Source organism: Dermacentor andersoni, chromosome 1 (assembly GCF_023375885.2).
Source record: "Dermacentor andersoni chromosome 1, qqDerAnde1_hic_scaffold, whole genome shotgun sequence".
Lineage (NCBI taxonomy): Eukaryota > Metazoa > Arthropoda > Arachnida > Ixodida > Ixodidae > Dermacentor > Dermacentor andersoni.
The window spans coordinates 305,135,212-305,147,463 of NC_092814.1; the positions used below are offsets into that span (position 1 = coordinate 305,135,212).

Consider the following 12,252-nt stretch of genomic DNA (forward strand, 5'->3'; position numbering starts at 1 on the left):
AATAGGAAAATTTCATAGCCGCTGATGTACTATCCCGTTTTTTAGTATTCTTATAGGTCCATTCAAGACGAACGGTACATTCATAACCAAGCGTATGACCAAAACCACTATAAAGAGACAATTTAACATTGTTACTATGTTATAATAGGGATAATTTACTACAGTGATAGAATTGCTTCATAAAGTGGATTTTTTTTTGTTTCAGTCTTTCAGGTCATCAAGAAAACAGTTTGCTTGGCTTCTATCAATTTTCAGCCTATTGGAGCTTAATATTTACCACTATTCTCACCATTTCTGTCGGCGTTACAGTCAGCTTATTAACAGGTGAGTATGGTAAAAAAGTGGACCTTCCATTCGCCTCAGTAAAAAGGCGCTTGAAGGTTGTTCCTTCTTGAGTTCTGGTGTGTTCAATTCACTACACTCTGGCACGAAACAAGCCCTTCGATAGCTACTGCTATCACCTAACAATAAGAACAGCTGTGCGCGTCATGCAAGCTTGGAAAGACCATTGCGTCAGCTTCCCCGCTATGACGAAATCAAATTCCGTGAAATCCAAAGACGGAGGTCCACGGGACTATATATAAGTGGTGACTGCAAATGACCAACAGTGGAAAAGAAATGTCCCTGACACCAACGTTTCGACAAGGGTACTTGTCTTCGTGTGCTTTCCTTAGCGTTTATACAATAACTCACTCCAATAATTGGCTCCAGAGCCATCCTGATCACTTCAAATGTCGTGAAATGACGTTAAAAAGTATGGATTGAAGGAAGTTTGTTCTTAGCGAGAAAACTGAGTCTATTTCCACCCGAAAGATAACTTACAATAACTGCCGGCGTATTCATTTCGTGTCTGCCCCTTGCGAACAATGCAGTCGATTCTGTGCTCTCATTTACTAGACTGCATTTCGAACAATTCTGATTTATTGAATCTAGGCGCCTTGATATAACTGTCTGTTTGAACCATTTTCCGACTAGAGCTATAGTGGCACTGAAATTAGACTTAAGTTATTTCTTATTCTTAAAATTTGAAACGTGGGAAATATTGCGTAATTCAATATTTTAACTGTTCACAATCAGAAGCCACAGCATTACTCCCTTTGGCAAACATTGTCACTCAAGGTGATACGCTGAAACCAGCTGCGGTACATCAAATGCATATCGTCTATTGATATGAATCGCCTTTTCTGGCGGTCATGGTGTAGGATACATCTGAGAAGCTTCTCCCTCAGAGTTCACTATGACATGGAGATGGTGAGAAAAAGGTGAGGAAATGGGTGGTGAGGAGGTTAGGGGGTCGGCTAAAACAGTTGTGGGTGACCTAGACGCCAACGGCTACAGAAAAAGGACGGTTGCGCGCTTCCTATACTTGAGAATCGAAGGTTCGGAAACACTGAACAAGCTATGCAAGAATAGTCTACAAATTTTGCAGGTCTAAAGCCAGACAACATGAATTCACGAGAGTAAAGGTTTCTTGTAGCTTCCATTATCGATATTGAAATGGCAATGGTTCGAATATTTTAGAAGCATATTAATTCTTACTGCTGATTATCCTGTAATGAAGCATCAGTAATAATGAAGCTTGTACTGCGTGCAGGGGAGAAAAAGACGTGCGCCGAAAATTTCCCTCTCACAAGCAAAGTTGCATTGAGGTTATGGAGGAAATTGAAGCTACTACCAAAGGCAGAGGTAAGTTTCATATTTCAGCGCCGCCGTCACTATTTATGCAGCATGTCGCCATGTGTAGAAGTTTTCTTTTTCTTTTTTTTTACTGGAAACAGAAAACAAGTACCTCACTTTGTTCTTTGTCTAAAAAGCAACTCCCTTGTTTAAAGGGACCTGCGCTATGGAAAATCATGTTCATCATTAATTGCGCTACATTCCTTAAAAAAACGAAGCACTTACTAACATAGCGCTTGTCCTGCACTGCAATATACGTCATTAGGTTCTTAGTAATGCGCAGCTATTAATGGTGAGCTTCGTTGCAATAACTAGGTCAACCTTACTGCAGAAACAAAAAAATAGACTTCCCTAAGACTCGTAACACATATACTGCTTGCTCGCACACTGCAGTTTTTTGCAATATGATCCCTAAGTCACACGCAGCATTGTACTAATGTTTAAATTATAATGTACCAATCTTATACTAATGTATACCATAGCAATATTTATGCTTCCTTCATGAAGCAATATTTTAACGCCGTTACTTCAATTTTGCGGCGTTTTATGCAGAAACACCACCTCCTAACGCATAATCTTCAATTACTGCGGCTTTGTCTTGTAGCAGCCGCAAGCAAACCTCGCCAATAACGCAACCGGCTGTCATGAAATGGTTGGAAGTTTCATATGGAATACCAGAAGCCCGTCCGTTGTAAATTAGTCTTTTCACTTTTCAAATGCGCGCACACGAATCCTTAGAATAGCGAACTTCGATAAATCAGAAGCTGATTGCTTATCAAAATCAGCAACCGCCAACAAAACTAACAAAATCATTTTGATAGGCGATCCTTGGCACGTCGCAACTTTTTCGGGGCACCGAGCTGCTTGCAGTTACACGCTCACAAAACGCTCAGCAACAGGCACTCAGTAGCCTAAACCCCTTGCTAAATGAAACGATGCTTTACGATAGAACTTGAATTCCGGTGATTTACGTGGCAAAACCACGATCCGATTATGAGGCACGCCGTAGTTGGGTACTGCGGATTAAGTTTGACCACCAGGGGGTCTTTAACCTGCCCCTAATGTACGGGACACGGGCGTTTTTGCATTTCGCCTGCATCGAAATGCTGCCGCTCGCGGCCGGAATTTGATCCCGCGACCTGGTGCTTAGCGGCGCAACACCACAGCCGCTAAGCCATCACGGCGGGTACGATACAACTAGTATCACTTCTGCAGCACTAGCTTTATAACTTTTTTTATGGATAATTGCAGCACGCGATCTTGAACACGGACGGTTTCGCCGTAATAGCATATTTCTGTATGAACTAGAGTAAAACTCACCCTTCTATACGCTGTCGTGCATCTTTTTCCAGGCCGAGATTCCAGCCCAAGTTGAGGAAGACGAAGACGAAAAGGACATCCTGCGCCATGAATTTAGACGAGATGAGTCCTTTAACTCGAATGAGAGCAACGTATAATTGTTATCGCTGGAGGCCCGCCAAGACCAATATTCGGCACGGCTATAGCGACTTCAACGCATTGCACGCTTCCAGTCGTGCGCTCAACTTACTCCTCCGTTTCGAGTGTTTTTTGATCGCGAATTCTTGTTTGCCAAAGGTCGGCTAGTTCGCCTAAGCCGGAGAGAAAGCCGCAGTCGACAGCGACTCCTACTTGGCACCGTTGGCCGCTCACGGAACATAAGCAGTGGTTATGTTCCTTAGTGATGAAAGGAACGAGTAAACGTTGTTTGTTATTGCATGTTATAACATCGAAACGGCGTATATGCCAGCAGTGCATGGGACGCGGAAGGAAGTGCGTTTTGAACACCACGCTGCCAAGCGAAATATATTCAGATGCAGAATATTGACAATGCTTGCAACGCTTCGAGGCACTCGATATAAGAAAGCCATTGACATATATATATATATATATATATATATATATATATATATATATATATATATATATAATATATATATGGCCGTAACTGGGCGGCATTCGCAAAATGTTGTCCACTTGCACAAATGAAATAAAAAGAAGACGTACAACGAAGAAGCCTGCTATTGTGCTCCATCCCTCTCTATCCTTGATTCGATTTTCAGCGTTCCTTTTTTTTTTTTTTTTTTTGCCTTTAAGCTATGATATGACAATACATTTCTCAAAGGCAACGCTATAGATACGTATACGGTGCCAGCCGAAGGAGCCGAGGCTACCCCACTGGGCATTTTTCATGCACGGATAGACAACCGCAAAAATATACCATATAAGAATCCATTTATGATACCATACCTGCCGCGGTGCAACATGTATGTCACAAACGCTGGCTATATATCACTTCTACAACAGTTACCTTGATTTTAATCCGCTAAAACAGGTTTGCTCACGAGGAGTAGATAATGGTATAATATCAAATTTTTGCATTTCTTCACAGAAACGCTCGGCAGTAGCACGAGGACTTAACTCTGCATTTTAGATTCTACCAGCACCATTTGCTTTTTTAACTGCTTCTCAAAATTAGGCGGTTAAAATAATCACGGGGTTTTACATGCCAAAACCACTTTCTGATTATGAGGCACGCTGTAGTGGAGGACTCCGGAAATTTCGACCACCTGGGGTTCTTTAACGTGCACCTAAGTCTAAGTACACGGGTGTTTTCGCATTTCGCCTCTATCGAAATGCGGCCCCCGTGGCCGGGATTCGATCCCGCGACCTCGTGCTCAGCAGCCTAACACCATAGCCACTGAGCAACCACGGCGGGTCAGCCTTTATTATATCTTATCGTGCTTATGGAAGCACATTCCGATAGGGGCGAATGCAGAAACCCCCGTGTCCTTAGATTTAGGTCACGTTAAAGATCCCCAGGTCGTCAAAATTAATCCGGAGTCCCCCACAACGGCGTGCCTCATAATCAGATTGTGGTGTCTACACGTAAAGACACAAAATTATTTTTTTTTACAGAAGCACAACCTCTAATAGCTGTACAGAACCTATATATATATATATATATATATATATATATATATATATATATATATATATATATTCATGATGTGCATTACCAGGTTTTTTTGTTTTTTTTTTCTGCTGCGTGCTTTTGTTCCGATGCCTGGGAAACTGGCAGCTCAGTGCGTTGCCATTAGCCGGTGTGCAAAGATGCTGACAGCTGAGGTATTAATGGCGAAGCTTTAGTAAGCCGTGGAGCTTTGCCTGTTTAGTAACAGACGAAGTATGCGTGCTCCGAAAAATTGTTACCAATCGTGGAGAGCTAATGGCAAAAAAAAAAAGTAATAGAAGTAGTTTGGAATAACTTTACGTCACAGCGCCCATATTTTGAACAGCTGTGTATGTCACAGCTGTCGATTTCGACTTCCTTATGGCATCGTTCTTCAGTCGGCATCACTATGAAGCTATAGATGCTATAGATTGAAAAGCCGAAACAACGCAGTAGAGAACTGATGGCGATGCGAATAATTCTTGCTCTTCAGGGTACATAAAAGAGCAGGAAATTGGTGAGCCAAATGAACAATGTGGAGCCAACAAGTATCTGGCGATTTCGTTTCACTCGTAAAAAAAAAATTGCACGAGAGAAAACTGGCAAAACGCCAAAATTTATGCGTACACGTGCTCAATTTACCATAAAGTTTTTTTTAGTTTTAGCGATGCCTAAAGGAGGACAGAATAATTCTGATTACACGAACTGCGGGAATCCAGTTTTGTGGAAGGATAGTCTGGTTTGGGATTGCGCACATTGCTACCAGTTAGTGTTCTGGTTACAACATATCCGTGAAAAGCGGGCCATCTTATATATGACGCAAGCGTGCGTGTACACCGACCAGACAGCGCAACCACTACGTTGGTATGACGATGGCGGGTACGACGACGGCTAGACGACGACACAACGACGATGGCACGACACCTCCTCGGCGCGCGGTTTCTTCTGCGCCTCCGCGGCAGCACTGAGTACTCGCCTCTGTGCCATGGGTGAAATTAGCGTGCACGCAGCAGCTCTCACCTTTACAGGTAAATTGTTGCGATGCACTCTGAAGCGCGCTCCAGTCACAATGCTATGGGGATACAATAGGTAGGAGGTGCTCCGGGGTATGTGGAAAGGTGTAATGGTTCCAGGACTTACTTTTGGAAATGCGGTTGTTTGCTTGAAGTCAGGGGTACAATCAGGACTCGATGGGAACCAAAGGTGAGTGGGTCGCCTCGCAATGGGCGGTCACGGGAATGAAGCTGTGCATGGGCTGGACCAGTTTTGAAGTGAGGGAAGCTCGCAGTAAAATTGATTATGAAGAACGACAGAGGAATATGGAAGAAAGTAAACGGGCTGGGAGAGTGTTGAAGTATCTGTACAGGAAAAACATTGATTCACAGTGGAGGGAAAGAACTAGGAAGCTTACCAGCAAGTATGCGGCCTGTAGGGTGGGCAACACAGCAACAAAGAACGTCAAGCGGAAAGTCAGAGAGGCTGAAATAATCTTGTGGGTGGCGGCAATGGAAAAGAAACCTGCCATGAGTAACTACTTAAGAGGAAAAAACGAAATCAGGAAAGAAACAATTTATGATAACTCAAAGGGAAGCTCATTACTTTTCGAAGCGAGATCAGGATGCCTTAGAACACGCCCCTAGAGAGCGAGATGTAAGAACGAAAAAGTAGCATGGTGCTTGCTGCGGTAAAGTTAGGGAAACGATGGAGCATGTTTTATTAGAATGTGAAGACAGCTGCCCAGCGGTCGATTTAGGCACCACTGGCCTCCTGAAGCCCTTGGGTTCAGCGAGAGCAGGGAAAAAGTAAACATGTCCGCAATAGAGATTAGTAAGAAGCGATTGGAAGAATGGTGGAAGAAAAGTAGGGAAACGACAAAAAACGGAGACGTACAAAAGCAAAGTTCGCAATAGGGGGTCAGAAAATGTGGTTGTGGGAGTTCATATTGTTTTTTTTCTTTTCCAACTTGTGTAGGATATTAGGCGGTATAATGACAAGAGCTTGGTGGCGCAACCCACCACCCCGTTGCAAAGGGGACGCTCATAACGTCCATCCACCCATTTCTTTCGTTAGGCTTCGACTCGTTCGAAACGAGTAGTGATCTCGAAAACACCACAAGGTTATCCATAACACTCTGTTGTCGAAGTGGCCTGATACTAAGCGAAAGCCGTTTACACAGTCATTTGCTACGAACGAAGTGCATTTTACAAAAGCAACGCCAAATTCAATTCGAAGCGGACAGCCGGGACCGCCGCCACGTTTCACGCGAACTCCGCAAACCACGCAAAGACGCTAACGCTAAATCTGAGAAAAAGCGCGCGTACGCTATACGCTATGAGTCGTTTAGCGTTCTGCGCATGCGCAGTGACGACCCACTATTTCATAGCGTACGCAATGCTAAACTAAAGCCGTCTAATATCACAAAAGGCTGGGCTCGGTCAGGTCGCCGTTAAATACTTTCTTTTTCAGCGTCAGTTTGCTTTCAAAGAGTTTACCTGTAAAACATTTGTGCAAAACAGAAGCATGTTTAATAGTTATTAGCTCAGCTAGATAATCTCGAGGACTGGCTCCACACTACCCATTTCCGTTAACCGCCTAAGATCAATTATTGAACATTTAATTATCGTAGCTTCGTTTACTACGCAAACAACTGCTCAACTTACTCCGTATCTAGAGGTTACCAATTTCAACACTCGAATGATAACAATAATGTCAGCAAGATTTACATTGCTCTATTAAAGTTTGGCGCCGTTAAAAGATAACTGCCTGGATATTCATGGTGCAGTACGCTTCTGATAAAGCAGGTGCGAATGCTTGGACGGGTTTTCTTGGCGCAATTCAGGTTCAACTTAAGCACATGTGCCCAACAACACACTTCTACCTTTACGACGGACTCTACTACGTCCTACAAGAAGCACTTCAGAGCTATGAAATATCACACAAGGTATGCGAAAACATTGTTCGCGCTCCCGATTACATATATGAGCGTTGGTGGCTCCGTTTCCTGGCATCATCAAGAATAAAAACAGCTGCCTGGCTGAAAGCAACGGAGAATTTTTTAGTACAATGTATAAAATGGAGTAGCGCGCATGTGTGTGTTGGAACAGAAAGTACTGAAGTATTTCAATGGAGTGCTTTGCGGAATATATTTTAAGTGTCTATTGTTAACACATAAAGAAAAAAACACCACGTGCACGCAATGGCAAACGGAAAAAAATACCTCAAAAGCAAAAGTCGTGACATTTACCACAAAATCTGACCCAGAACCTTGCCATTACACTCTAAACAGCATGACCGTAGAATCGGTACCTGTCATAAAATATTTGGGAATCCATTTAGCATCCGACCTTCCGTGGAACATTCGCATAGATACGGTCATTAACAAGGCTTCTAAAACACTCGGATTTCTCAGACGCAATCTGCGTTTAGCTAATGCAGACACTAAGATTTTAGCATACACCCCATTAGTGCGCTCGCAGTTGGATTACGCCTCCTTGATTTGGAGTCCGTACCAAGCATATTTAATAACAAAATTGGAGTCTCTTCAAAACAAAGCCGCTCAATTCATATCGAAGAACTACTCGCGTACGGCAAGTGTGACTGAAATAACGAAATCTCTCAAGTTACCTCTTTTTGAAAAACGTCGAACGCTTTCCATTCTGTCCTTTTTCCACAAATTATATCATAGCCACTCTTCCTTTGCTATGTCCCGCTTCAAGCCAGCGCATCGCATATTCCCACGCATTGACCACCAACTCAAAGTCGTACCCATCTTTGCAGGCACTAATCTCTTCTTTCATTCGCATGTCGTCCTAGCCATCCTTCAATGGAATCTTCTGCCTGGCACCATTGCATCTGTCATTGATTACGAAGCGTTTGTAACCAGCCTGCAACGTCATCTTGAGCTGTAACCTTCATCCTTCCCCTCCCCCCATTTTACATATGTGTGTATATATAACGCTACTCTCTGTAAATGTTTGTTGATGCTTGTTGCTATCTGTCTTTATATTTCGAGTTTTCTGTTTAACATGCTGTTAACGGCCAACGACATCTGTACACATCGTAGTGCTGCGTTGTTTTATGCTTACTGTTGCCCCCCCCCCCCCCCCCCTATGTAATGCCTGCCCGGGCCTTTAGGGTATTGGAAGCCGCCCCAAACCACACAGCTACATTGGCACACGAAATATTGGTTTATTAAGGCGAAGGCCTGAAGTGGCTCGTAGAAATGGCTCATACCCGAAAAAAGAAAGGGGGGGAGGCGTCCAGTCCAGTGATACAAAGTAGAAGAGTGATACAAAAAAGTAGATGAATGGTACAAAAAATACCAGCAGCAATGGCTCACTCCCGAAAACGCTGACATAATCAGGAATGGCTCATACCCCCCCCCCCCCCCCCCCCCCCCCGTGAGCAAGCAAAGATGCAATGGCTGAATATGAATGGAGAAATAAGAGAAAAAGAGAACGAAAGAAAGAAAGAAAGAAAGAAAGAAAGAATAGAAAAACGAAAGAGAGAACAAAGAAAGAAAGGACCAAAGAAAGAAAGGAAGGAAGAAAGTAAAAAAACATGAGCCATTCAACTCTGTCAAGGTAGCTCACCAGCTAAGCTGTTTATCTTTTCCGATGCTCCAAAAAGGTCGAATTAATGAATTTAGGCATTTACACTCTGATAAAAAAAAGATTACTGAGCTGAAAAAAGAAATTGCCTGAAAGCAGGATTTGAACTCACGTTTTAGCACGCGACACGGAGGTGACACATAATTTTGAACAAAGGTACGAACTCATTTCTTGTCTTGATAGGTCGTCATTATTTCACTCGCAACTGCAATCACAGCATGTGATAATGTCAAATCGATGCAGGTACGCCACTGGGTGGTCGGTTGGGCCGGATCGGTGTATCATCGCAAGAGATATGTCTGCAACACGGGACGCGTAAACCGTTCCCTTTTCGGTACCCACACATGCTCATTGAAATCACTGACAACGACAACAGGGGTAGTGTCATCGCAGCTAATTCACTCAAAGTGAGTATTTCACTCACAACTGCAATCACAGTCTTTGATAATGTGAAATCGATGCACGTACGCCACTGAGTGGTCGGTTGGGCCGGATCGGTGTGGCATCGCAAGGGATATGTCTGCAACACGGGACGCGTAAACCGCTCCCTTTTCGGTACCCACACATGCTCATTGAAATCACTGACAACGACAACAGGGGTAGTGTCATCGCAGCTAATTCACGCAAAGTGAGTATTTCACTCACAACTGCAATCACAGTCTTTGATAATGTCAAATCGATGCACGTACGCCACTGGGTGGTCGGTTGGGCCGGATCGGTGCGCCATCGCAAGGGATATGTCTGCAACACGGGACGCGTAAACCGCTCCCTTTTCGGTACCCACACATGCTCATTGAAATCACTGACAACGACAACAGGGGTAGTGTCATCGCAGCCAATTCACGCAAAGTGAGTATTTCACTCACAACTGCAATCACGGTCTTTGATAATGTCAAATCGATGCACGTACGCCACTGGGTGGCCGGTTGGGCCGGATCGGTGTGACATCGCAAGGGATATGTCTGCAACACGGGACGCGTAAACCGCTCCCTTTTCGGTACCCACACATGCTCATTGAAATCACTGACAACGACAACAGGGGTAGTGTCATCGCAGCTAATTCACGCAAAGTGAGTATTTCACTCACAACTGCAATCACAGTCTTTGATAATGTCAAATCGATGCACGTACGCCACTGGGTGGTCGGTTGGGCCGGATCGGTGCGGCATCGCAAGGGATATGTCTGCAACACGGGACGCGTAAACCGCTCCCTTTTCGGTACCCACACACGCTCGTTGAAATCACTGACAACGACAACAGGGGTAGTGTCATCGCAGCTAATTCACGCAAAGTGAGTATTTCACTCACAACTGCAATCACAGTCTTTGATAATGTCAAATCGATGCACGTACGCCACTGGGTGGTCGGTTGGGCCGGATCGGTGTGGCACGGACGTGGAAGGCAACCGTGAGGTCGACAGGGTAGCTCAAGGATACACTACGTACCGAGCACCCTCCGCCAATGACTTCGAGGAAACCGAGCCAGTCCCCAGAGAATACTCGGCTATCCTAAACCACTATAAGGGCAGCAGGAAGCGGTACCCCCCGCCGCATAGCTCTCTCACTAGAGAGGACTCCGTAGCTTGGAGGCTGCTACAGACGGGTGCATATCCGAACTTAAACACACTCAGTAAAATACAACCCACACAGTACACTCACAAATGCCCACGGTGCAAGGAAACACCCACGCTCTACCATATAACGTCGGCCTGCCAGAAAACAAATGCGGCACCAATAATACCAAACCCGAGTGCGGAGCAATGGGAAGGAATGCTCTCCAGCGACCGTCATGACGTCCAACTAGGGCTGATCCGACGGGCCCAGCTAGCAGCGGCATCCAGCGGAGCCCTGGACTAGGGGCAGACGGCCATTGATAAGAAGATGGAAGACACCATCTGACTCCGCGAAATTCATCAAATTTTTCTAGAGCTCAATAAACGTTTTTCTTCCTCCTCCTCCTCCCAAGTTAAAATGCACGATCCTGAGCCCTTCAGTCAGTGCCCATTTTGTTCAGCGGAGAACCTAAATGCAGCCGAGGGGTTCGTGCACGTATACTGTTGCGACTTTGAGGTGGTCCCGTAGCGCTTGTCACACGTTTCGTGACAGAGCGTTGCCAGCTGTCTAGTCGGTAGCGAAGACTCCGAGTCAGGCGTCGGTGAGAATAACAAAAGGGACTTTATACACTATATACAAGTCATTATACAGGACAAGATCGGATCGGCACGGGGGCCGAGAGCTAATCAGCAAAAGCGATTGTTCCCGCACGGCGACGTCCGGCGAGACTACAACACGTAACACATCTCACTCCACTCGTGAGCGGCACTCGGCTCACGGTGGTTCGGTGGATCCGGTTCTCCAGGCGGCAGCATTGGGGTTTATAAAGCCCCGAAAAACGATTGTCACTCAAACGGCCCAATACAAAGCCAGTACTCGACGGTCGTCCGAGAGGTCTAACCAGCGACCGCGCTGGCCACCCGCTTCAAGTTTGCCGCGCGCGGTGACCTCCAGGGGAAAGGAAATACGGTGATAGGCTGTCTAGCACTTTGTTGCACGTTTGGACATGTCGCTCGCCGATGCTCCTCCACATGACGCCACTGCGTGGCGGCGCAGCATCTTGACTTGTCAAGGGAGCGTTAGGGCGCTGTGCCTTTTGGCGCAGCCCCGGGTTTGTCCAAAGGACGTTCGCAGGATACATTCGGCCTCTTGTAGATTCGGAATCCGGGCTGGTTGTACGGGCACAACAGCATACCCACCATCAGATAAGGCGCCGGGAAGACAGCTGCTTCCACGTGGCTCGGATGCCAGGCGCGCACGTTCGTCAGGCTCGTCCAAGTTCACGTCCAGTGTCCGGACGCCAGGTAACTTCACGTGCCCAGGTCCCACTCGCCGGGACAGGAGCTCTGCTCACAGCGTTGTCGCCAAGGCACCTCGACCAGCTCCGCTCGGGTCGTTCCGATGCCCTTGCTTCTCGCCACTGGTCACGGTTGGTCGTTCT

The 12,252-nt window shown here is 45.6% G+C and overlaps 2 protein-coding genes across 3 annotated transcripts in view; one reads left to right on the top strand and one right to left on the bottom strand.

Moving 5' to 3' along the window:
- The window catches only part of LOC126548627 (sodium-coupled monocarboxylate transporter 2-like), a 77,421-nt gene extending 74,009 nt beyond the window's left edge, over positions 1 to 3,412 (top strand). For both annotated transcript variants that reach the window (XM_050196876.3, XM_055063351.2), the window contains exons 13-15: positions 206 to 324; positions 1,595 to 1,686; positions 3,030 to 3,412. In XM_050196876.3, the coding sequence (XP_050052833.2) occupies positions 206 to 324; positions 1,595 to 1,686; positions 3,030 to 3,134 (316 nt within the window). In that variant the 3' untranslated portion in view covers positions 3,135 to 3,412. The remainder of the gene's footprint in view (positions 1 to 205; positions 325 to 1,594; positions 1,687 to 3,029) is intronic.
- Positions 1 to 12,252, bottom strand: part of LOC126547719 (polyisoprenoid diphosphate/phosphate phosphohydrolase PLPP6-like) — a 123,469-nt gene that overhangs the window by 25,824 nt on the left and 85,393 nt on the right. Inside the window, exon 3 of the mRNA XM_055063353.2 lies at positions 2,998 to 3,077. Coding sequence (XP_054919328.2) covers positions 2,998 to 3,077 — 80 coding nt within the window. The remainder of the gene's footprint in view (positions 1 to 2,997; positions 3,078 to 12,252) is intronic.